The sequence below is a fragment of the Haematobia irritans genome, chromosome 4, assembly GCF_050003625.1.
Source record: "Haematobia irritans isolate KBUSLIRL chromosome 4, ASM5000362v1, whole genome shotgun sequence".
NCBI lineage: Eukaryota > Metazoa > Arthropoda > Insecta > Diptera > Muscidae > Haematobia > Haematobia irritans.
In genome coordinates, this window is record NC_134400.1 from 645,660 (window position 1) to 672,490 (window position 26,831).

The following is a 26,831-nucleotide window of genomic DNA, read 5'->3' on the forward strand; positions in this document are numbered from 1 at the left end:
ATATATATATATATATATATATATATATATATATATATATATATATATATATATATATATATATATATATATATATATATATATATATATATATATATATATATATATATATATATATATATATATATATATATATATATATATATATATATATATATATATATATATATATATATATATATATATATATATATATATATATATATATATATATATATATATATATATATATATATATATATATATATATATATGTGTGTGTGTGTGTGTGTGTACAAGTATATGCATCGTTCTTAATTTCTATTTTCCCACTTAGTTTCGATTTATTTCTCCATGTTATTTTAAAGTAGAGGCTTTAATCTAAATAAGCTATAAATATTTTCCATATTGGTGAGGCATAAAATACATTTTTTTAAACTTCTTTAACAATAAACGAAAAATACGAAAATTTGAGACAATTTTTGTACTGTATGTTTCTAGTAAATGGACATTTATACAAAAACTATAGCTGATACTTTTACTGGTTCTTTTTTGTATTTTTTCTCACACTTTGAAAGATATTATAGGCCAAATAGCGCTTATTTTCGTAAGGCCATTAGGTCACAATTCAAGAATCAAGTTTTCAGAACAAGATCATATAGCTCTTGAAGTAATTGAGGTAGGTTTTCAAAATGACAATTTTTGTTCTACATGCTGTTAGTACAAGTAAAAACAGAAGAAAAATAAAAGTTTTTATCATTAGGTTTATTTCGGTAGTGAAAGGGTTAAAGATGGTAATATACTCGATTTATATTATACTGAATAATTTACTTAAAATAAATTTGTTAGCAGCCACAGCAGAAAAAACAGCAAACTACTTATAATCGCGTTGTTAGTTCATAAGCTAATTCTACTATTTTGTAAACTTGATTGTCATAACATGAAATTTGAATAACTGATCCATTTTTTGTTGGATATGCTAGTATTTAGTCTTATAATGTAATATATCCGGCTGATGAGTCCTTCTTTGTAGCTGGTAACATCCCTCTGCCTCCACCACGCCATTGTCCGGACGAGGCCCTCGCGGTCGGAAGGGACAGGAAAGTGAGCAATGGGACTGTTCGAATTAAAAAAAGAATACCACCTGTGGTATCAGAAGAGGCTGAGTAGTCTAAGTGACCCTAATACAACGGGCTGCCACTATACCTAACTTAAACTAAGGACATATTTTTTTATTGGGAACACAATAGCAAACAAAACGCTTTTATGAACATTTAACCCTTGGGGTAAATGAATATCTGTGTTTAGGAAGCTAGAAATTCATTGGATAATATTAACTAACATGTTTAGGCTATTTTATTTATTATTATTCATCGTTAGACCATATTTTCAATAATTTAATCGCAGACACTGGCTGCTTATTTGGAGACTTAATGCTACGGATGTAGAAAAATACAACAGTGAAGAAACTAACCAACATAAGGTACTGATGTTTTATTGTAAATACTTTACATAAAGTTTACTCCAAATTTATTAGGGTTTATGCTGTTATCCTAAAATTATTTAATTTAAATTAAATTAAACTTCGACAATTCATAACGTTCCTCATGATACCATGAACATTCCTAACATTAACAACAAATCTTTTTTAATCGTAAAATACATTTTCCATACAATAGGTAACTTCTGTTGTATTATAAATATTATTGGGCCTATTTGAATCAACTTCTTTAAATATAGTGAACGTAAGCTGAAACTATTGTTTACTGTTTTCTTTAATTGCCTGTTCATGGATCTCAAAATCGAAACGCGCCGACGTATTGCAATAGATTGAAGAGAATTTTGATATAGTATACATTGTTTTATTTTCCTGGCTGTTTGTCCGACAACGTTATTCTAATCCGAATAGATATGTAATGCGATGTATATGAAAGTGTAAAATTATCCGACTTAACCACAACTAAAGAAATGTATCTAATTAGAATCCCTAATCTTGCTATTTATTACAATACTTTACGAATCTTGAAAATACGAATCTTTTAGCGACTAAGGTAATCGTAATCAGGGAGATATAAATCAATTTCAGAGAAGTTAACTTTTTTCCCCAAGCTTTGTACCGTTCAAACCAAAACAATCTGTTTTGTTCAAGTTTACATTCGTTATCGCTAGGAACCTATTCAATAAGAATTAGAGGCCATAATGGTATAGTAATCGTTGTTCGCGGGCTCAACCAAAAGTTTTAATAACTTTATAACTCCAATAGACCATTTGGGATTCGCTGAACATAAAAATTTACGAAAATTACAAAAGGAATAATTTTAAATCTTAACCTTATCTCTGATGTCTTTATTTAGTCAATATAAAACAATTTTATTATTATACACCGTCTACTACAAATACTAAATTAGAAAGCTAATTTTTTCATTAATAAATACATTTGTTGGTCCACTTCGAAACCATGAAGATTGTTAGCATCTCCCTGCAATCGCATCAGAAGACCACCGAATGAAACATAAGCCGAGAGTCGAGATGATGCTTCATTGTGTGCTTCATCTCCTTCAATTCGATAAATTTTGCCAAACATTACATATTCAAAGCTGTCAGCCCTTGTGCCTTCTTGATCAAGAGGATTATATTCACCAGTGTCTGGACAACCATCCTCTCGCAATGTGGTAGCCAAAACTAAACGAAATTTGTCACCCAATTCCATGGGATACAACCAAGAGTTTATGTCCAATATCAAATCCATTTTGAATGATTCCGATTCGCAGTGCAAACGAGAGACACGGTCGAATTTTTTCCCCTCGGGGTCCATGTCTTTCACGTTGAAAATATCTTCAAACAAAACACCGGCCATCGTTCGTCTACTGTATTAATCTGATGAAAATAGATACTCCAAATGGGATAACTTTATTTGGAACTGTGTTTAAGAATACTTACGCTTTTTGTTATATATTCCAGAGTGCGTATATTTATTTAAATGGAAAAACAATATTTTATCGCAGAATGTTTATAAACTTGTCGGAAATATCGCGTGTCGGTCATATTCCCTAGGCATCGTAAAACATGACGCCGTTCAATATGTTGGCCAGACGGTGAGAGACGGAGATAAACGGCTTCAAATTGTATAAATGACGGCGTCAGAGATGGAACGAAAATGCAATTGTGAATGATAAATAGCAATGCAATTGTGAATGATATGAGAAATCCCTGCCAACATTTTTTGAATTTGGGGGCGCTTCTGAGAATCCCCAGTACGTCGAAAACAATCATATACGATATCAAAAACTCGTCGGAAAAGCGCCGTCACTATTGAGAAGTTGTACCACGCCAAGTTACTACAAAAAGGTTTCGCATGAGTGCAATTATTAGGTGCCTTTATAGATCAATTTAGAACGACGCCAATAAGAGACCCTCCAAACAATCAGAAAAAGCACATTTTAAGATAGTGGTAAAAGAATCATTGTGGTCGAGTAAAACACGTTTGTTTAGATATTTATTAATTTGATTAATCATTTACAAATTCTTAAAAATATAACATTTATACCACTATCACATCACATTTAACATAATTTTTTGCATTAATGATGATGTAGAGTTACAAGTAGCGAGTTACATGTTGCAGCGTCTATCAGCCAGTGTTTTTATTCGATGGAGGCAGCGTGTCTGTAAAATATTTGAAAAACAATCACTTTATTCCATTTGGAAAATCAAAAATTGTTCACCAATATACCTTTCACAATTTTAAGCGTAAAATCTATGTTTTCAGAACTTTATTTTCGTTTTTATTTAAATAAAGTATAACAAGCTGGTTGCGCTTGGCGTTTCACAAAAAATAAAATGGCTTTTGTAAAAGTAGTGATGGCAAAATACTTTCATGTACATTTTGTACTTTTTGATATGCTTCCCCCATCACAGTTCGCGATGGTTGTGGTGACATTTACGAGTCTGTGGTAGCGAGGAGGATGAAATGGAACTTTGAAATGCTGGCAGGGATGTAGTACTGTTTTTCTATTCAATAGTTCTAAGCAGAGAATGAAGCCGCCGAGTCGCGCCGCCGATTTTAGCCGCAGTTTCTTCCAGCCGAAGCCGCCGCCGAATATATCGACTCATCTCGACTCATAATTAGCCGCCAAGTAATCAAAAATATTGATTTAAATCAGAAAAATTTATTAATAATTGTTGTATTTTTTGTTAAAATGTTTAACTTTCAACCCAAAATCCATCAGTATCATGTTTCTATAATAGCTTTGCAACCATTTAGCTCAGAAAATGTAAATGAAATGAAAATTTGATTGTAGGTTTGGTTGTACAACTAATCTCATTACCATTCGGATTACCTCAAATCGATTTTATAATGGATAATTGTCCGCCGCCGAATAGACGAATTTATATCGGCTTAGCCATCAAGCCGCCGCCGCCGGAGGCAAAAAATTAGTGTCAGCCGCCGCCGGCAAAAATGGGTCGGCTTCATTCTCTGGTTCTAAGGGGACATCATATCTTAAGATTAAAGGTGGGTAATAAGTTCGAGTTTAGCCGCTAAAACCGAAATTATATCATTAAAAACAGTACAAAATTTTACCTCTTTGATGCAAATTTTATTAAAACTTGGTGGGGAATATCCCAAAGCCACTTTTCAGAAAATTTATATTCTTTTTAATGGACTATTATAGAAAAGTAATCGTGAAAAATGGCGATTTCAGCGGCTAAACTTAATACTCACCTTAAGGCCAGTATTTGGCATTATCGCGTAAATTGATCATTTTTTCACGGTTAATTTTCTTTAATAATTCATTTCACCAAAAATAAACATTTTCAATTTTTGCATTCGATCATTCCCCATCAAGTTATAATAAAATTTGCAACAAGAAGATATAATTTTTTATAATTTTTTTGCAGATCTAGTTTTGATTTTAATTTTGTTCTCTTAGTACTGGAACACCGAGCAGTGGAGGAATAAAAAAAACCTCGTAAAGAATGTGTTATCGATCCCTTAAACAAGCAGCAATATCGATTATGTCTTCGAGCATAACTTATAATGTCCGAACAAACACAAGGATGAGAATTTTTCATAGGTAACGCCATATCAATTTGATAGCGAATCCCATCTTCAACATTAATTCAAAAGGCCTTGCAAATTGCTTGCTTTCAACAAATTTTCCAATAGGTTTGAAGCATTAAAATGAAATTTAGTTTGAAAAGTTGTTGCTAATATGTTGAGAAATTGTTGCTAACGTGTTGTATTCTACTGTTGAGGGTAATGTCTGTTTTTGTTGAAAACGCGATTTTCTCAACAATTTCTCAAATTGAATTCTAATCTAATTCTTTGAAAAAATGCGTATTGAATATAAGCATTTCTCCAATGCTTGTGTTTATTGGGGTAACCATCATTTGGGATATGTGCGACACGAACACTCTCGGCCGGATAAACGTTTAGTCTGGACGGCGCCTTAGCCGCTTTGTTATTGTGCATTTACGGTGTTAATTCACAATGTGTGTACAATTTATTGTGAAAGTGATTACTCGCTAACCATGTGGTAACATCTTGAAATGTCAACAAATTCTGATTGTCAAATATATGCAGTAATTGTGTTGACTAGTTAAGTGTGCAGACGAAGGTGTTGAGCTAATTGATATCAACTTTCGACTAACAAGAATGACGTGCCATATTACTAGAAGTAAAATTTAATTTTGTAAGCTAATAAGGGGAGAACTTTAATTTTTGATGCTTATACCGTGTTCAGAAATAAATAATCTGAGTGGGCGAATTCATGCTGTGATTTGCTCGCAAGAAGCGGTGGCGTTCAATTACCTTAGTAGCTGTGGCATAGTGTCATGGGGTGGAATAAATTCTATGGTAAGTTCACTTTTGTTTCTTTGGTATTGGGTATTGGTACAGAATTAAAATAAAAGACCATTTGCAATTGCTTTGTTTTTTTTTGTCTGTAAAGATTTTCTATTTCTGCTAAAATTTATTTTATTCTTTGTAATCAATAAATAACATTTTGCTTTAAAATATTAGCCCTTTGTCAATTTTTGCTTGCATGGCATTGGGTAAATGTGTTCAACAAAAGACTTGTGTCACGAACCTTTAGTAAATATTTTCTGCTTGTTACTTAAGTCATTGGTTCTTCATAGGGTACTGAATTTTTACTAATCTGCCACTAAAACATTTGTGTAATCTTTTTGGTATATTTAGCCTGCATGCTTTTAGTGAGCTATTCATGATGGCTATGGCATCTCCCACTTATAATTGAAATTATTGTTTATATCGCAGAACAAGGAATTAAAGATAATCGTCATTACTTACAACGTAACATTTGTTGGGGTTAGGCTCTATCCGACCGTATAGTCAACTATATTTTCCATTTCATTTACTCCACTAAAAAACGTTTCCAATTATAACTCCTCGCTAAAGCATTCGAGGGGTGCGCTTTTCATTAGTAAATTGTGAGTTCAATGTTATTACGACATTGGTTTTGGATAGCTGTCAACATCTGCTCGGCATGTGTGTCGGGGTAGTAGTGTGCAATCGTATCGTTCTAGCTATGTCGACTGATTTTTTTATTTGACATGGTTACTGTTGTTGTTTTCTGCATGGAGTATAGCCGCCTGTATGCTTGGCATATGTCGTTCTCTTGCTTGGGGTTTCCGATGAAGAACTCCTCGAAATCGTCTGCTGTACAACCCCAAGTAAATGCGGACTCATAAATTAATTTTCAGATTAATTCTATTGAGAATATTTATTCGCCAGACCAATTGCCTGTAGTCAGAGAACCAAGAGTGCATTGTTTCACATTTTCTCTGTCATTTGTGCATTTCGTTTGTAGTGGTGTTTCTCTGTGCTATTCTTTTTCAGTGCTGTGTTGCTTGATTTAAAATTCGTTCAAATATACAGCTACTTTTCATATGTCCCATATGCAAATGGGTGAAATAATGAAATCAGTTTCGTCAAAAGCGTCGGGTTTTCCTTTGAATGGGTCTTCAGTTCGAATCAAGTTTGGCGGCAACAGTTCAGAAAGCAAATTGGAACAATGCAGACACCAGCAAATATCTAAAGAAAACTGAAATTGACAGAGAAAAAATCAAACATAAATATTTTTGCCTTATCATTGCAAACTCTGATAACGCTCCAGCATTGGTATCGTGGCCGTTATCTAGCCCACTGTGCATGAAAGCAAACACTCCTTGGAAACAAACATAGACTGTTCGTGGCCTCTATTAAAAAGTGGCTGAGTATTAAAATCGGTCTTATCTATAAACAAAAGACTAAGGAAGCAAACTTGTTACCTTGCAATTGTAGTTGTTACTGATACGGCACACCAAAAAATATATGGAGCATTCTGTAGCATTTCAATTTCTTCAAACCGTGCGTTATCTGTAAACACATCGTCTTGTTTACACAACTGCTTTAAAAAAATTCGAACAATAGATAAAATTAAAACTGAAAATATTAGGAACATTCTATGCAGTACTATCGAAGTGGCTGGTACCCAATCACCAAATTGGCTGTAGAACAGAACTCTTATTAGGAAGCTTATAACTGCATTTTTACTTAAAATAAAATGGTTTTGGTTTACATGTAATTTGCTATACTAAATTTTTAAGTTTCACGATAATTGGAAAACTATGCATACATAATTGGTGGAGGTGGCCATCTGACAGTTAATAAAAACTTATTGGAATTTTCAAAAAAAAAAAAAAAAAAAAAAATGGTACGTAGCCGTCGTTCGATATCGAAAGAGGATGCATCTTCGCTACTTGCTGACAGTGGTATATCGCTGTCATCACCACCCGCAAATCGAAAGCATTTCCAAAATCTAAACGAACAAGAAGAGGAGGCGATTTTGGAGGAACTATGTATAACCGACGATGAGACTGAGTCCGATTTAATCGAATTGGAAACAATCGAAAGAGTTGTTATTAGCGATAATGATGACAGTCAAACGACATTTGAAATCAAGGATCAACAAATAACTGCAAGAAAAGATACCAGCAATGGTTCTGTTGCTGAAGAACCTGCTAGCAAGCGTGTACGGAAGAGCTATACATGTGACGTCTGCTTTAAGGATTTCAGAGGTAAAACGGATCTTAGAAGACATAAATTCATCCATTCGAACGACAAACCCTACAAATGCGAGTTTTGTGGCAATGGCTACCGTCAGGAAAACAACTTAAAGAATCACATAACCTCTGCCCATAAAAAAATTAAAGAGTTTGCTTGCAAACAGTGTCCCAAAACATTTGCTTTAAAGGAAAGGCTTCGATTGCACATGAGAATCCATACAGGCGAAAAGCCATATCAATGCAAAAAATGCGAAAAACGCTTCGCCCGAAGTGGCCAGGTAATATTGATTTTCAGGGAAGATCATGCAATCATACTGATGAACATTTTAATTACAGTTAAACCAACATATGCTAAGTCACCATCAGGATGCTCCAAAACAGTTCAAATGTGAAACATGTTCAGCACGATTTTCGACGGCCCCAAATTTGAAGGCACATATGCAAGCCCACGAAGAGACTCCAGATTGCTTTTGTGAAATATGTGAGGAACATTTTCCAAATAATGTTTTGCTAAAAGCCCACATACACAAAGTGCACTATAAACTAAAGCAATTGGACTGCGAAATATGTAAAAAGCCCGTCGAAGAAAACGATGTGGCCGAACATATGAAAACGCATTCTAATACCAAGACCTATGTATGTGAGATTTGTAATACGGTGTTCTCACAAAAATCTCAGTATAATGTGCATATGCGCATGCATACTGGCGAACGGCCGTTCCAATGCAGGGTTAGTAAGTTGAAAATAATGCATCCATGGACTAAGAAAGTTTCATTGTACATTTTTCAGATTTGTTGTCAGACGTTTGCACACTCGAGTGTCCTTAAATTGCATATTCGTAGACATACAGGCGAGAAACCCTTTAGTTGTTTGCTTTGCAAAGACGACGAAGTGGCTTTCTCACAACTGGCCCATCTTAAAACTCACATGAAGAAGATACATCAACAGTTGAAGCCATATATATGTGAGGGATGTCATGCCTTCTTCAAAGTCAAGCTAGAGCTGGAACTCCACCAACGCCAGTGCAAAAAGTGTACAATCAGTGTTGAGGAACAGGAAATCCAAAACAATGAAAAACAAACGCTAACACATATTCGATTTCTCACGGCCATTTTATTAAAAAAGATATCGTCAGAACAGAAGCTGAAGCAGTTGGGATTCGAGAAACGTCTAATTGATAATGTTGTAATTGCTGCCTTAAAAGTCGCCAATCGAAAGTCCTACGAAGACCTCAAGCTGTCTCATCTGGAGCGAATGCGTTTGAATGTCGAGGAATTACTCAACTGGATTGTACCGTCAAAGGTGATGGAAAAGTTCAAAGAAGAAAATCAATCAACTGAGAACATATTGGAAAAAATTGTATCCATGTACATGAAACAGAAGTGAAACTAATCAATAGATCTGATAATAATGTAATTTACATAACATAAGGTGCCATAGATAAATAGGCCAGGAGTTTGTTTCTATATAAAGACTTTGTTTTTGAAATTTTGATAATTTCATAACATTCATTTGAATTTGAAAACATTGTCCAAAGAATTACTTTTAAGTTTCCAAATGAATTACTCTTAAGTTTCCCTTTGCTGGATTTCCAAAGATTTTTACTTTAATTTTATAAAATACCCAAACCATGCTACCAAATCCAAAAAGAAAACATTTGAAATGTTTTTTTTTTTTGTTTTTTTTTTTTTTTTTAATTTAAGTAAAAGCTAGTCAAGCTTTCTTTCTTGCCACACATGAAATTCGTAAATATTTAAAAATAAGATAAAAATGTAGTCGATACCAAATATGAGAATATCAACCAAAAAATTAAGAAATACATCTAAGTTATAAATAAATGATCATAAACATAAAATGATTATTACGGAATTTTTCCATTCGTGGAAATGCGGATTTATTTTTTTTCCCATTCAGAAGAACAACTACTTTGGGTATGGTATAAATTGTAGACATTTAAACAAATTAAAAAAAAAATGTTGTATGTAACCTACAGCTCGCCCTTGCTTAGGTGGTCGTTGTTTCGCCGCCGATGTAATATGATAGGACTACGCCTACACGGAAAAAAGCTCTTGAATTTTCAAGCAAACTTTGTGGTTATGGATATTTTTGAAGACTGCAAAAAGTCGGCAAGTTTCTTTAGAATCCTAAACATGGCCTAACCATTGATCCCTTTTTTGACCATTTAATTTAATTTATTTATTTTCATATGTAACTAAGCCTTACAAAGGCCTTATACAGTTACTTAAAACAACATTTTAAATACTACTCAAAACATTCTCTTATTTCTAACATTAGGTTAGGTTAGGTTAGGTGGCAGCCCGATGTATCAGGCTCACTTAGACTATTCAGTCCATTGTGATACCACATTGGTGAACTTCTCTCTTATCACTGAGTGCTGCCCGATTCCATGTTAAGCTCTTAACATTAATATACTAACAATAATACAACAACAGGATACTACTCTATTATAATGTATAATAAAATTAAAATTATAAGTATTTGGACACATATTACAAAATATAACATAAAGTATAAAAAATATAAATAAACAAATAAAACAAAACATATAACCTATACAACAACAAAAAAGCATAATTACAAAAAGATATACATTAAAGAAAAGAAATAAAATAAAATAAAATAAATAAATAAATAAAACTAAAACATATTTAAAAAAGTATATATATATTAATAACACCACTTTATGAAACGTACTTTCTCTCTTTCAAAAACTACTCTAAAATATACCTAAAAAAATAAATATATTAAATATTGCAAGCTCATATGTCATAAAGTTTAGCATATTCACAAAGTTTCTTATTAAAAGTTATAGGCGAATAACTAAACGATTTTAGAGACACAGGTAGTGCATTATATGCACGGGCAACTCTTACGAAAAAAGATCTTTCAAGAATGGATGTCAACCTTGGGATAAGTATCTGGGAATTTCTCGTTGACCTAGAAAACGAGAATAAATCCAACACAAATAACGGTTCCCTAATTTTAAAGACTTTATAAAAGTGAACCAAAATTCGAATGTTTATAAAGTCTTCAAATGTGCGCCCAAGAAAATCTATAACATAATTTGAAATATGATGGTACCACTTCACAGAAAAAATTGTCCTATTTAAAAATATGTAAGCTTTCCCTATTAGAAATTAGGTTATAAGATTGGAATCCTACACTCTCTTTCAGTGACTCAATCAAGTTCTTTGATCTTCTTGTATACAAAGATCAAATCAAATCAGAAGTAAATCGTTTGTTTCCTTATCAGGCTATAATAATGAAAAGAATGTTTTCATATATTCTTAAAATTTGAAATGTGGTATATCTATACTCTGAATACCTTTTATAATGTCTTAAAATTTGATATATGCCTATATAGGTGGCATGTCAGATTTGGATATAATACTCAAAAGTACGACAATTTTACTCATATTTTAGTCCGATCACTAAATGAAAAACGTTTTTGTGCGTGCATAGTATACGGTGCTTGTCTATCAAATGTTTAGCGTCTACAAATTCTATTGCATTTCTATACATGAATTAATATAAAAGTGTAAGTTTTATGTATAAAATATTCATTGCTACCGCTTTGTCTTATAGGTGGCCATTGACAACGTACGTGTCTGTCTCATTGATCATAGTTTCTCAATATTGACATCGGCATCAAATAGCGTCGTCACCTGCGCGTGTTTGAGTTGGGTTAAGAATATTTTTAGTCGCTTATTGACAAGTGTAATTTATTACACACGCTTTTCAACATTAGTTTGAAATACGTGCCAACAAGTCTCCCCTTTTGCATTGAATTTATCATAGGCCTATGATTTAAAAGGGAACTACTACTTTGAATTTTATGATGACTAGCAAACACGGTTACTTTTCTGTACTATGTTCTAAAGGAGGGAAATATATTGAATTAGATATTTATTATAGTACTTTTAGTTTTGATTTTCACCTGTGAAATACAAACTTAGTATCGGCCACTAGGTTAGATATAGTGGCAGTCCATTATTTTAGGCTCACTTATGGACTTGTCTCTTATGAATTAGTGTTGTCCGATTTTATGTTTAGATAATTAACAATGAGCCTGCTCTTTATAGCCGAGTACGAACGGAACTCGGAAATGTCACCAGCATTACTGAGAGGTCATTATCCACCATTGAAGCACCGGTCATTAGGAAACAAATTAAAACTATGTATTAGCAAACAAGGACTGCTGTTAATAACCAACCTTACTTTTTAAATTAGAAAGTATATAAAAGTGACTCTGCCCTTATAGAATAAAGTCTGCAAAAACAGTAGTAATTATTGTTCTAGTACCATTCGTTTTTATGAAAAGTTTTTAAATGAGATCAGCAAATATTTTGTTTGCCTTAATTTGAAAAATTTTACTTTAAAAAATCCATCTTTTGATCAAAAACAAGGTATCTTCTTATTACTTTGTCTGCAAAAACAGTAGTAATTATTGTTCTAGTACCATTCGTAATTCAAATTTTATGAAAAGTTTTTAAATGAGATCAGCAAATATTTTGTTTGCCTCAATTTGAAAAATTTTACTTTAAAAAATCCATCTTTTGATCAAAAACAAGGTATATTCTTATTACTTTACTCTTATTGTGTTACAATAATCGTTATATTGTGCATTGTTATTTGTTGAAGCCAATAAGAAAGTTTATTGTTTATCGAAATCGGTTTTAAAAAATAACAGACAGTATCACCGGTTTCCTTTTCCAAGAAAACATTTTGCTGTCTTAGGAGATTATTGTGGTGTTTCTCATGACAAATATCTTTGAGTGTAACATCACTGAATAAGTGAGAATTGGATTTTCGTTTCTAGTTTGAATATAGGATTTTCGTCGCTTTATAGTATACAGATGAGAGGAAGTATAAATATATGGCCTGTTCCTGTATATCGAACGAAAGCTTTCTTTCGTATTCCAAACGAAAGAAAATTGATGGCCTGTTCCTGTATATCGAATGAATGCTTTCTTTCGTATTCCAAACGAAAGAAAATTTTCTTCTATTTCGAAAGGCAAGTCACTTCATATTTTGTTGTCGAGTAATAAACGAACATATAAAATAAGTGCCAAGAAAAAAGTAAAAGCATTGTTAACATTTGAATGAATTCTCAGGCCAACAATTTAAAAATACTCATTTTTAATAATCAATGTATTCTCATACAAACGAATCGAACTTTCAAAAATAGAAAAACCCAATTTCGTTCGCATTCGAGTGACTGCCTTTCTTTCGAACTGGTTTTCGTTCAATATACAGGAACAGGGCAATAATCTCTACTCTTCCTCTCGTATTTGCCATAAAAAGATTTACACCATATTTCCGTTTTAATTCACAGTCAACTTTCGACACGTAAAAGTCGACGATTTTGGTCGATAAGTTAATTTTGGCCAATATCAAAAGCCAAATTTGAAAAATATCAAAGACTATTACTCTAATTTGAAGATTGTCAAAAGTCGACTTCGACCCTGGATTTTCCCTTTAATAACAGGTTGGATGCACACAGAGAAAAAATACCTTCGGAATGAACGTTCTCAGAAAAGAAAATTTTTCTCTCAGTGTACTAACAAAAAAAAAAAAAAAAAAAATCTAATATTTCCAACTACATCTGCGTTTTCTTGTATTTCTTTCAAAATCAATCGCAGTTATAAAATGGGTCTGAGAGATTGTGATGTTGACTAAATAGTTCCATGTTTGATGACGCCAACGCTAATGGTGATTAAGAGAAAACGAAAACTCAATCGCTATAATGATGATTACGTAGTAGTGTGTCCAATAGACGTTTACCCTTTCCTCAGATACGTATGGCCGAACTCTTAGTCCTTCATAGCGTTCGAGATCCCATGCTTGGTTGCCCGTCCAAATAATTGAATGTTCTGTTTTCCTGTGCCAGAGGTTAGCTTTGATGTTTTGAGAATACAACTAGGGTTTTATGGTTTATGTGATAATTATGCAATGGGGACGATGTCTGTACGTCCAGTGTCGTTGTGAATCCAAAGTGTGTTTTGTGAATCGGCAAGAATTTGATTAGAGAGAAAAAATATTGCAGATGTTAACAAATTGGTAACATTGTAATGCTGGTTCTTTCTTATATGAAGGTACAGTGTTGTGCACAAACTTCACAATGTTCAATGTAACGATTTATAAATCTAAATATTTTAGGTACAATGAAGACTTTTAAAAATTAAATTAAGGTTAGTTCATAGCATTACCGTGCTGATGTTCACCAATGTGTCTCTAATGTCAGCTTGATCCATCTCCCATAGTTATACCAATAATTCGTCCAGTTTTAATGCTTTTCTAAACAAGATGATAAGGTTGGACAAATTTTGTGCATGAAGAACATCTCAGCGAAGCGAACATCCAAGGCATAGCCTTGCACACACGCACATCTAGTGATGATTCCTTTTGTGGACAATGCCTTTGGCGCAGATGCATATGTGTCTCTGTAGATAGTTATAACACAAACAATTGCTCTATGCGCTCTAATGTCTACATTTGCTGGCAAAAATTAGATTTGCGTGTTTTCAACTTTGCAGATCTAAAATTCGGCTTGACAGTACATGACTGCGTCTGCTAGGAAAATGCAAATGGGTGTTGGTATGCATGCAGATAGGGAAAAATTTAACCATTGTCTAGTTCTAGATCACTGATCACACAAGCCAGTAAGCACCGTGATTTTGTGCATAAAATCGAAAATCAAATTTTTTGTTTTGAACGCTCTTATATGCAAAATTGACATCCTTGTCTAAAAGACATATACAATGATTAATTGCAGATAAAATCAGATCAGATCATTATTATGGTTGAAATACATCGATATTAATATTTTCTAGTACACGCACAGAAAAAACATATTTGGACATGGTTGCCGCATCCATTTAATGCTTATTTAGAGTATGTAATTGTCGCGAAAACCATGTATTTTGTCTTTGTAAAAATAATTTTCGAGCGGAGAAAAATATATGTTGGTAATAAGCATTTAAATGGTTCTCAAATGCCGCAAACATGTTCTATTATTTAAATGATAGAATTTGAGACCATTATATGGTCAGGAAAATCATGTATCTGACCATTCAATTTTTTGACTTTTTTGCAGAGAAAAAAATATTTTTATAGTTTGCGCATAGACATGTCTACAACCATTACATGGCCATAAAGACCATGTACATTGTTTTCGTGACCATTTAATTTTTTAATTTTTTTGCAGCGACAAGAATTTTATAAAAACATTGAGCAGGTACACACGATTTTCATTTTGCGCGTCAGTCGTGTGTTGATTGTTTCTTGGAATGGACGGAGAATACGGAATTATTGTGTTTTGTGTTAATTTATTTATTCAGAAATGGCACGTGGTTTTATGTGAATACAAAAAAGGAAAGTGTAATTGAAAAAAATATACCTGGTTTTTGTTCTGCATTTTGATATATGGTATAATTTATTTTTATTTGCAGTTACATGATGTCTGCGTTTGTTCATTTGATGGGCACGAAGTAAATATGGAATGATTACTTATTGTTGAAATTGAACCAAACTAGAGTGTGTAAAAATATGTGAAGTTTGCTTGCACGACATTATAAATACAAATAAACAATGAATTAGTTTATAAATAAATAAAAACAAATAAATAAAGTTGATTTTGTGTTTTCTTTTCTCAAGTGGCGTCCTTTTTTCGACGACGAAAAAAGTTTTTTCATAAAAATCAAAACATTTTAGGTTGTGACCATGTTCTTTTAACTAGAAGAAAAACATTTTTGACGAATAACATAACATTTTAGATCGTGACCATTGTCTTTTAATGGAAACAAAATTCTTTTTATCAATATAATAACATTTTAGATGAGGACAATTGTATTTTTCTTAGAACCATGTTCACTGAGCCAACATGGTTGCAGGTTAAAATGTTACATGGTCGCCGCAAAAATAGCTGCTATCATATTATTTTGCTCTTCGAATATGATTGTGGCAATCATGTTTCTTCTCTGCGTGTAAAACAAGCAATGACAATTTTTGCCAGTCAAGCATTTATATTTATAGAACATAATTTTGGGCGCCCACGAACCGATGTAAAGAAACATACCTTTAGTTGGACACTTTCTTAAAAATACATCTTTTGGAAACGGAAATTATGTAATTTTACATTTAATCCAAAAATATTGTCAAGATTTCGAAAAGATGTCCAGCATTACATACTACTATATAACATTTTTACAATGAAACTTCAAATGTGTCTTATTGAATATTGAAGGTCAGAATGGAACAGTGCTTGATGTAAATGAAATGGATGGGGATTTTGAAAAAAAAACATTATTTTTTTTTATTGCCAAAATAAACATTTTGTAACAGTAAAATTTTTGGCGATAAAGGTTAGAAATTTTCGAAAAATTTTAAAAAATAACAAAAGAACAACGTGTTCGTTACATCTTTTCCAAACTGTTTTCTTTGCGTGCAGGTAATAAAAGGTTGGTGCGAACGTTGCATTAAACAATATTATTATTTAATACATGAAGGGTTGAGAAAGTGAAAGAGTAGGGATACTCTGACCTTTATAGATCCCCTAGGTAGGACAGAATTAAATAAACAATTTAGAAACATATATTCGTATTTTTTAGAATCTCATAGTTGGTTACTTCATACTTCGAAAACATAGAAAATGTTTTTGTAAAATTTATGAAGAAGTTCCTTAGTTCAGTGAAGTAATGGGTATACAAACGGGGATCATCTACCTCCATTGCTCATGGAAATACTAGGTTATGCGAATGGAATACCAATCGTTTGAAAATTAAAATCGATATTTAAATGTTGACTACATTTTAAACAAGTTTTACCGTAGCAATGATTCTTCATAAAATTATCCTCAAGAAATATGGAATAACATATGTATATATGTGTTCTGCCCTTAAGGTAAATTTATGATGTGGAACAACTCAGTCCCTTATGCGCATTGGCGTAGCTAGTAATTTTTTCTGGGGGAAAACTTCAAAAATATTTGGGTTTGTATCGATTACAGGGGACATTCAAGAATAACTCCATAATCTACCTTTCCGCTTAGCTTCGATCGATTTCTCAATGCTAATTTTATGTAGGGACTGTTAACTAAGCATTTTAGGAATAAGTTAATAACCCATTTTGTCCAGGAATCTTAACAGTCTCGTCGTTGGAAATTTTCTGTCTCAAATTTTACCTTTTGTTTTTAGAAATGTACTTTGAGGTTTTCGCCAGATTTTTATTTTTTTTTATAGTTTTAGGATATTTAGTTTTTTGATGTACGTTATTTGACGAAAAATATTTACTTATTTTTCTTATGTCGGCGTTTGGGATAGTTTCGTTAAAATTTTCTGAAATTAATTTGCATATATTTTACTTGTCGAGTCATTATTTTTTGAATTCGGTACTGCTACTTCGGCTTATGTTCTGGGCTTGATGAAAAAGGGGAATCAATGCTCCCGACTACGACATTGAGCATATTCTGATGTGTATACACAACGAATTGCACTGCTGCATTGTCGTCTAAGTATATTACGTATGATGCGCTTACGAAATTATTGTGTTTCTGTTAAAACGTGTCATTTTATGTGCTCGACGTGTCCACATGATGAGCACACTCATAAACGCTTATGCCGCACGTGATCTCCATTTTCAAATAGACTTAATAATTCTTATGAAATGCAATCACCTGCATGTGAATATTAAGAATTCTAATCTTAACGAAAAACAATGCAAGGCTTCCGTTTGAGTAATGTGTGTATGTGTGTGTGTGTAAAATATCATTTTGTAAAATTCTCCCAGAAAATCCACGAGAACAGTTATTATCTACATATCACTATTAAATGGGAAAAATATAATATATATAAATTTGAATATAACGACAAAGCTATGTGGCCCTAGTCTTAAATGGAACGAAACATCTATTTCAAAGTACTGGACATGGAGCTACGTTGGATGCCATCGGTTTCAGCTATAAATTTGGTCTTAACTTTGTATGCCGTCTCGAAGCTTTCAAAGCTAATATCATTCTTTAAAATATAGCAATAATCCTCCGAAATTAATCCTGATGTGTTTGTGTGTGAATTGGAATTGTATACTAAATCGATAGAGTCGTATCTAATACACTTACAATTACAAATGTAATTGGACATCGCTCCAGCAGGAGAAGAATTCAGACAAGGCGCAAGCGACAAAAGACGACGAGCCTAACATGCGACCACCACCATACTATACACCACCGTCACTTAGCGATTGAATTAATTTCAATAATAAAAACGCTGCAGGCATTTATGATGAAGATCACTTCCAGTATGACTTCGATTGGCTAGACTAAATATTGGTTTTGAGGGATCTTAAGGGTAGACCAGTGCACCAGCAGACAATCGTCCTAGGAGCATCCACAAAACAATTGTCTATCTCCATATACATGCATGGTTTTCACCATTCGACCAATGTGTACACATGTACCAACAATAAAACGGACTGCCGCTTGTCACTTGGTACGTTCGTCTGTCGGTGGACTATTGGTATGCACGTAAATTAACTTATTTATTTCGATTGGGTTCAATTGGAGGGACAGTTGGCCACTGCTGGGAGTAGGAAATGTTTATAATTTCATCTTTATTGCTTTATTTGTATAAATGAAAATTGAAATCGATATCGAAGTATGATTTCCCAACCACAACATAAGGGGATATGGTCATTCTAATTCTTGAGAATCCGCCGAATGGCAAAGTTATAGTTGTTATGTGATATTTAAAATTTTATTGGGTCGGAGTGGTGAGCGAGCGGTAGATAGATCAACTGATGCCCCACCCTTTAGGTGAAACAGGGAGTCGAAGTCATTTTAGTGCTGGTAGGTTTCTGGACATCGTTGACGAAAAACGAGCGGTATGATTTGATTTACATTTTTGACATATTGGTTTAGGGCATCTTTAAACCAAAAGTAATGCCATTAAAGTTGGAACGTCATCGTCTGCATGCGTGCCATTGTCTGTCTGGTTTTCGCTTTGGACAATCGCGAAGCAAAAAAACCAACTCACTCACAATTGCAGAGAGGAGTGTTTGCCTAGTATCTTTTGTAGATTTTATGACATTCAGGACATTTGTTCGTATCATGGCTGCTGCCAAGGCTGTCAGTCGCGGCAGCGGTTCACCATTTTATGGAGGGAGTTTCATATAGGTGATTTGCCCGCATAGTGAGGAGCCGGTTGGTGTGTGGGGATTTGATCTCGTTGCCGTTGTTGTACATCACATTTGCATTGCAAATCCTATTATGACTTGTAAAATTACATTCACATGCCTTCATCTGTATGTATGTGATCCCAGTATGTATGTAAATTTACATTGTCTTTTGTTTATTTGTTGTTGCTGTGTTCATTTTGTTTTCTTCTTTTTAAAATCGCATTTGGGCCTTTTTTTGTTTTGTCAGTCAGTGCTGCACGGCGAGCTGCTCTGCTTCGAAGGTTTTGGTTATGCAAGTCATAATTTTGTTGTTTTTTTTTTTTTGCTTCTAAGTCGTCTTGCCTGTGCCCTCGCCTATTGAGGAACTTTCAAGCTGGCGTCGCTTTTATTTGCCATTCGTGTTCGTTGAGTTGTGTGACCGATCGTAGGAATATGGCCCACCACAGGGTTCAATAACATGAATAATGCATACGAAAAGGTTTGTTTAAGGCGCTGCAACACCATCAGCGACCAAGCTAAACCAACACCAATCATACAATCGCGCAAAATTCTACGCATAATCATGTGGAGAAGAGCTCAAAGAACCTTTTGATAATCTGAAGACGTTGAAACGCACACCTGAAATACCAAGTAAATACTGTCCCTTCATGGTGATGGTGGAGTTGGTTATGATATCTTTTCATAGGAAAGCACACGCGGAAAGTCGAATGCACTGAAAGGAAGATGTATGTGTTCGTTATAAATTTACGATAATCGTAATACATACACTGTAGTCTCTCCCAATGAAAGACTTATTTTATATTTTATAGAAATTCTGTTTATTTCTGTGTGATTACAAAGTCAATTCTTGAATGAAAAAAATGTATTTGAACAAAACTAAAAAGATTAAATTTATATAATTCAATGTGTACTGAGTTGATAGTAGATATTTCGAAAACAAGTAAAAATAGTAATAGAGTGTACCTAAAAAAGTTTGGATGGCTAAGTCGTAATGAACAATTTCGTAAATATAACAAATGTTGGAAAGAACCAATTGGGTATTAATTAGTTTTATTTAATTCTTATTAAAACAAATTTACCAAGAAGCCTAGTTTAAGAACTAAAATAATAATAAATTGAAATAAAATAGTTTGGAAATCTACACTTCAAACGACAATTGTTCCTACTTTTTAAAAATTTGGAAAACTCGACCAACAGCTTTTTCATAATATAGGGAAAAACTAACTCTAAACATAAATCTGGTCATATCATCCTAACTTGTTAAACGATGCAGACATCGTTCTGCATCCTTCGAAGCAGAGCAGCATACGCATTCACGAAGAAATATTTGTACTCACTTTTATCGTGAGCGTGAATTGGATCGTGAACGTGTTCTTAAACGTGAGCGTGATTTCGGAGAAATTTTACTCACGCAAATCACGAACACAATTTCATTTTTGCTCACGCACGACAAATTTTTGTTTAGTCCCGCTCACGCACATTCACGAGATTTAATTTAAATTTCATTCACGGCTTTGCGTGATTCAAGAAAATGTTTTATTTTTTTTGTTCTGAACCCATGCCAGTTTAACTGGCGGTCTAAAAAACCAAAGTATAGTAAAGCGCCAATATTGGTGCTAATCCACCAGTATGTTGTGAAGAAGGCTGATATCTATGGCTTCTTCCCTTTTTACGATTCCTTTCAAATTTCTCCTCAGCACTGCAGATATGTCTACCACATCATTGCCGCATTCCTCGTCACTGGGATATCCCAATCGAAGTTCAAAACTTGTTTAATATCATTGTTTTTAAACCTTTTTTCTCTAAGTCTCATGTCCAAAAATATGTAATTTTACTACCACAATTGCCCAAAGTTGCCCACAGGCAACTTTTCTATTTTAAAAATTTCTCACTTGTTGTTTTTTTGCAATTCTAAGATTGGACTTCCACAAATATTTTATTTGATATGTACTACAACAGATTTAATAAAAACTTTCAATACTTTTGTTGTAATTTTTGAAAAAAAATCTCATTTATAAAAACTGTTTTCCAAATTCGCAAATATTTTTTCTTGAGGCACGTGCGTGCGTATTAATGAAAATAAACCTGCTAAATGACAACCAAATTAGCTGTTTTTTAATTCAACTTAAAGAGAACAATTGTAGCTTTCGATACCGTTACAGTTTTATGAACAAAAACAACGCTGACAGTTAGTCTCAAAATGCAAAAAGTTGACCACAGGCAACTTTAGGGTCGAAAGGGTTAAGAACTCAGATTCTCAAAACACATAATACTTACCAAATATGAAATGTCCAAGCCAAATCGTTTAATTTTTAAATATAGCTTCTACATAGTATATATGAAGTGAAATTCTGAAATTGGCATATGAACCCATTTTTCTTTAAATTGTGGAGAGAATATTATAGCGCGATACAGATTTCAAGGAAATTGTTTGAATATTGCGCAGTGTACAACAAACAAAAACAACGCTGACAGTTAGTCTCAAAATCTCAATCAAAACGCTCAATCATATTAATATCGTGATTGGCTTATATGGGGTTTATATCAAATTATGGTCCACAATGTGAAGTGAAACCACGAGGGACGATTGCTATATCAACACATTAAAATTAACTGGACACCTTCTAAATGTGGACAAAATTTAAGCTACCACAATGCGAACTTAACTCCCATTTAAAATAACATCATCTCATAAAAGAACAATTAATTAAATTAAAAGAAAAAACCCAGCCAGCCATGACCCTTGCAAAAAATAAAACATTAAACTAAAACCAAATATTTTTTCTATAAAAATAAGTTAAGTTTAGTATCAGTTTGATGGTTGAGTTTTTTAATGAACATTGCTGGATCCACTCAGAATTTGAGCACGATCAATAATATATCTACATGACATGATGTCTATACTAGGTTAGAATCTTAAGAGTAGTCTGTTCCAATTTAGTTCAACAAACTTTTGACTGATATACCTAACGAGCACATAAATAAATTTAAGATATTCGTATAGGTATCATGGGTCTACTTCTCTAAAGTCCATTTTCGTACCACATACTTGACACGCATAAGAAATTTGAATTGCTAAATTCTCTCCATGGAATATTCTTCCAAGTATTTGAAATATCTTTCGTAAAAAATATCTGCAATGTATAGCAATACCAGATTAAGTGCATAATTCACGCATTTTAAAGCCAAAAATTGTTTCCTCCCTCAATTATTTACTTTAAAATATCACTTTCTTCTCTAAGGAATATCAAGTGAAAACCTTTTAGAATTAAAGACTTCTATCAATACACGATACAATGAAGCGGAAATTGAAAATGTGTTGAGCTTGAAACACGTTTATCTTTTGTTTATGAGAAAACGAGACTGCATGTGTACGTTTCTTCGTGAACAATAGCTAATATTTATGTTGTTGACGTTCGTTCATCTGTACTGGTGTTCGTGCCTCTGTTGCATTTGCAGCTGTTGCAGTTTCTTATTTTTATATTGCTTGTTGACAGCTTAAAGCCGTTGTTTATTTGTAATTGTTGTTCTAGCACTATATGTTCGAGAAGTCGCTTTTGGAGAGCATCAGCATAGAGAGGAAGGAGTCTTCGTGTATGGAACGCCTAGACCCAACATTGTTTCTCCGAAAATCATAAGTTTGGTATTGTAGGTATTATGAAAATGTCTAGCTAGCCAGCTGGTATGACAACGCATAGTTCTTTCCGTATTCTAAACATACTCGCAAACATCCAAATAAATATGAACATTTATGTTGTTTTTGTGTCAAGGAATCGGGATATGTTTATGGCATGGTTAGCTATAGTAAAAATGACATTTACAATGGCTACTGATAATTCACGCAAAACACACACATGATGTAGATGATGGCCATGCAAAAACTTGAAAAAGTGTATTTTCCGTTGTTGTCGCAGCATGTTTTTGTCGTCGTATATTGGAGTAGTTTATGGGTGTTGTGTTATGTGGCAAGACAAAAGACTTAAGGAACAAACATCATTTGAGCATCTCCCATTGGGCACATGCCCGAATATTTCTATGGGCTTGCAATCAACGTTGTCATTGTTGTTCCATTGGATCAAATTTGTCCCAAAATAATTTAATTTGTCGATTTAAGCCGATCGGTGTACTAATTCCGTATTGATCTGTGTAAATGTAAATTTTAAGTGTGTATTGGTCCACATTATAACATTTTTATTATTCATAGACATTAAGCCCGTTTCGCCAAATATATATACAGTGAACAATAGATATAAATAAAAATATTCCCAATCATCTAGGTTAGATTAGTTTATAGAGGTAGGTCGCTATTTCAAAGAACTTTCTTGAAATTAGGGAAAAATCGAATAGAACCTTTTAGGGGACATTTGGAAAGAAATGAATTCAAACACTGGAATTTATTAAAAATTTATGGGTGTTAACTAAAACTTACTTCTCTGTTTGCGAATTTAGGATGATACACTGAGGGTTGTGATCATAAGAAAGAACGTCCTTGTGGCAACACTATCTGGCTTGTCCATGTGGGCCCGTAAAGATGTTTAGTTTACACGTTTTAATTGACTTAGGAACAAATCTCGCGCCGTTCAATAGCTTAAGTATACATTTTGTCATTTTCAAATAAAACACAGACAAACAAAGCACAGCTTGCGAATGTGGCCGAAGGAGCACTTTGCTCTGGGCAATGGGGACATATGTTTGTCCCATTAAGTTTTCTTTCTATATGATTCGCTTTTATCATTTGGCTTTTTTGTCTTGGTTGTTTATGGTTGGTTGATTGGTTGGACTGTCGATTTTTTCTGGTTTCTTTCCCACTAAGAAGATGGACATGCAAATTGTACTGCTTTGTAAGAGCCTTCCTTGGAGCAGAAGACAATCTTCGAGAGAACAGTAAATGATGTTCGGTCCATGTATTATAAATGTATGCATGCATTTGCAACTGCCATTGCCTTTTAAAGTTATCTTCTTCCAGCAGAACTCCTCAAAATGATGCAACAGATCACGATTGTGTTTAGCAACTAGGATTTGGAAGAGGATGAACCCACAGAACTCTAACTAAATTTTAAAAAAATGTTTAGTTTCTTGAGAAAATTTGCATTTCAGCTTGTTAGGGTATTTTTTTCTCTCTCTTTAATTGTCAATCATACAAAAATGAAACTTGCGATTTGTCTGTGGACGTCAATGTCTGGAATAAACCAAATTTGTGAATAATCTTTTCTAGTTTGGAATAATAAGCCATCGTGGATCAATTGGCCTTCCATTTGAATCTTGTTAGTTTGTTGTTAATTAAACTGAACCACAATATAGGTTTTAAGTGGGTGGGGGTTGGATGGTATCATAGATCTGTCCTTCCGATTGATTCTTATTTATTTGGGTTTCCATTAAAGTGCATCCATCTCGTCGCCTATACGAGACTATAAACAATCGCAAGGAAGTTTTAATTGAATTGCTATAATTTTATTATGGAGCACATGTGTAGACATCTTCCAGCCTTAGGATATTTGCTCTTAAATCTACACGCAGAGAAGAAACATGATTGCCACAATCATATTCGAAGAGCAAAATAATATGATAGCAGCTATTTTTGCGGCGACCATGTAACATTTTAACCTGCAACCATGTTGGCTCAGTGAACATGGTTCTAAGAAAAATACAATTGTCCTCATCTAAAATGTTATTATATTGATAAAAAGAATTTTGTTTCCATTAAAAGACAATGGTCACGATCTAAAATGTTATGTTATTCGTCAAAAATGTTTTTCTTCTAGTTAAAAGAACATGGTCACAACCTAAAATGTTTTGATTTTTATGAAAAAACTTTTTTCGTCGTCGAAAAAAGGACGCCACTTGAGAAAAGAAAACACAAAATCAACTTTATTTATTTGTTTTTATTTATTTATAAACTAATTCATTGTTTATTTGTATTTATAATGTCGTGCAAGCAAACTTCACATATTTTTACACACTCTAGTTTGGTTCAATTTCAACAATAAGTAATCATTCCATATTTACTTCGTGCCCATCAAATGAACAAACGCAGACATCATGTAACTGCAAATAAAAATAAATTATACCATATATCAAAATGCAGAACAAAAACCAGGTATATTTTTTTCAATTACACTTTCCTTTTTTGTATTCACATAAAACCACGTGCCATTTCTGAATAAATAAATTAACACAAAACACAATAATTCCGTATTCTCCGTCCATTCCAAGAAACAATCAACACACGACTGACGCGCAAAATGAAAATCGTGTGTACCTGCTCAATGTTTTTATAAAATTCTTGTCGCTGCAAAAAAATTAAAAAATTAAATGGTCACGAAAACAATGTACATGGTCTTTATGGCCATGTAATGGTTGTAGACATGTCTATGCGCAAACTATAAAAATATTTTTTTCTCTGCAAAAAAGTCAAAAAATTGAATGGTCAGATACATGATTTTCCTGACCATATAATGGTCTCAAATTCTATCATTTAAATAATAGAACATGTTTGCGGCATTTGAGAACCATTTAAATGCTTATTACCAACATATATTTTTCTCCGCTCGAAAATTATTTTTACAAAGACAAAATACATGGTTTTCGCGACAATTACATACTCTAAATAAGCATTAAATGGATGCGGCAACCATGTCCAAATATGTTTTTTCTGTGCGTGTACACAACTTCAAGAGATTCACATAATCGGGAGGCGTTTCACTGGCTTACAAGCAAAAGTCAAGAACCGAGATATTCGCAAATAGACTCACAGAGAATGCTGGTCACCACCTCCTTGGGCAGCTGCGTGTGAACATCTTTAAACACACATTCCTTTTCACTGTTTCTGCGAGTTGTAGATGCGACCCGACACACAGTCGCTCGTATTCGTTTCACAATTTCACATTTAATTGTAATGTGCAGTCGGCTAGAATAACACATGTCCACCCTCAACGAATGGGCCGTTCTTGGCATTGTTTCCAGTTTCTTCTTGTATTCAATGGTCTGCAGAAACATTACTATTTCCAGCAGGAAGTTTAGAGAGATGGCCAAGTGGAGTAGGCAAATGTTGGAGCAACTCCCTTGGCAATTACAGCAGTCGTCGCCATTAGTCTAGCAAGGCAATTGCTATGAAAGCGCATACGCTCTGTGATTCTCCCATCCAATGGAGCTTGTAAAATATTTTATAATTTAATTTATGTTAAACGAATGCATGGTAGGTAGTCGTTGGAACTAGTCAGCATAGCTGCCCCCTTCCTCAGCATTCTATGTAGAGCTTAAGCCTAGTCGAATCGGAAATTTACGGATATCTCTTTGTAACCTCCACCCAGTTTGGAGCTCAGAGTTTTGATTGCAATGCTGATAGTTACATATGAGTAGACAGCATTGCTCTTACGCAGTGCAAACATTGTCTTTTGTTGTGTTGGTGCGAGCTTTTTGGTTTGGCTCGCAATTGATCTTTAAGTGGGAAATTTTGTATTCGTACTCCTTCGAACACCTAGCCATCATGTAAATTATATTTACATGCTTTGTTAATCTTCGTATCAGGGATGCCAATGATCGGAAAAGCTGGATGTTTAAAGGATAGGACACTGGATGATACAATTTATCACTTT

At 33.5% G+C, this 26,831-nt stretch overlaps 3 protein-coding genes and 1 long non-coding RNA gene across 4 annotated transcripts in view; 2 read left to right on the forward strand and 2 right to left on the reverse strand.

The window, feature by feature from the left end:
- Positions 1–2,295: 2,295 nt before the first annotated feature.
- Polr2H (DNA-directed RNA polymerases I, II, and III subunit Rpb8) lies at positions 2,296–3,076 on the reverse strand. The gene is made up of 2 exons (XM_075304229.1): positions 2,920–3,076; positions 2,296–2,856 (listed from the first exon to the last, which is right to left on the reverse strand). Exon 2 carries the CDS (start codon positions 2,834–2,836, stop codon positions 2,384–2,386), a length of 453 nt encoding a protein of 150 aa, XP_075160344.1. The 5' UTR covers positions 2,837–2,856; positions 2,920–3,076; the 3' UTR covers positions 2,296–2,383.
- Positions 3,077–3,462: 386 nt separating this feature from the next.
- Positions 3,463–3,906, reverse strand: LOC142233331 (uncharacterized). The gene is made up of 2 exons (XR_012721388.1): positions 3,713–3,906; positions 3,463–3,645 (listed from the first exon to the last, which is right to left on the reverse strand). It is a non-coding gene; the product is annotated as an uncharacterized LOC142233331 (long non-coding RNA).
- Positions 3,907–5,499: 1,593 nt separating this feature from the next.
- CrebA (Cyclic-AMP response element binding protein A) overlaps positions 5,500–26,831 on the forward strand; it is a 150,563-nt gene continuing 129,231 nt past the window's right edge. The window contains exon 1 of the mRNA XM_075304234.1: positions 5,500–5,836. Within this exon, the coding sequence (XP_075160349.1) occupies positions 5,705–5,836 (132 nt within the window). The 5' untranslated portion in view covers positions 5,500–5,704. The remainder of the gene's footprint in view (positions 5,837–26,831) is intronic.
- On the forward strand, positions 5,697–9,933 carry LOC142233337 (uncharacterized). Its single transcript, XM_075304236.1, has 4 exons — positions 5,697–5,836; positions 7,588–8,324; positions 8,383–8,775; positions 8,836–9,933. The coding sequence occupies exons 2-4, from the start codon at positions 7,692–7,694 to the stop codon at positions 9,430–9,432; spliced, it is 1,623 nt and encodes a 540-aa protein (XP_075160351.1). The 5' UTR covers positions 5,697–5,836; positions 7,588–7,691; the 3' UTR covers positions 9,433–9,933.

Bases quoted from the DNA above. Each gene is read 5' to 3' on its own strand.
- Polr2H (XM_075304229.1), bottom strand. From the start codon at position 2,836: ATGGCCGGTGTTTTGTTTGAAGATATTTTCAACGTGAAAGACATGGAC.
- LOC142233337 (XM_075304236.1), top strand. From the start codon at position 7,692: ATGGTACGTAGCCGTCGTTCGATATCGAAAGAGGATGCATCTTCGCTA. The intron at 8,325-8,382 runs GTAATATTGATT...TTTTAATTACAG, and splicing joins GCTTCGCCCGAAGTGGCCAG to TTAAACCAACATATGCTAAG. The intron at 8,776-8,835 runs GTTAGTAAGTTG...TACATTTTTCAG, and splicing joins AACGGCCGTTCCAATGCAGG to ATTTGTTGTCAGACGTTTGC.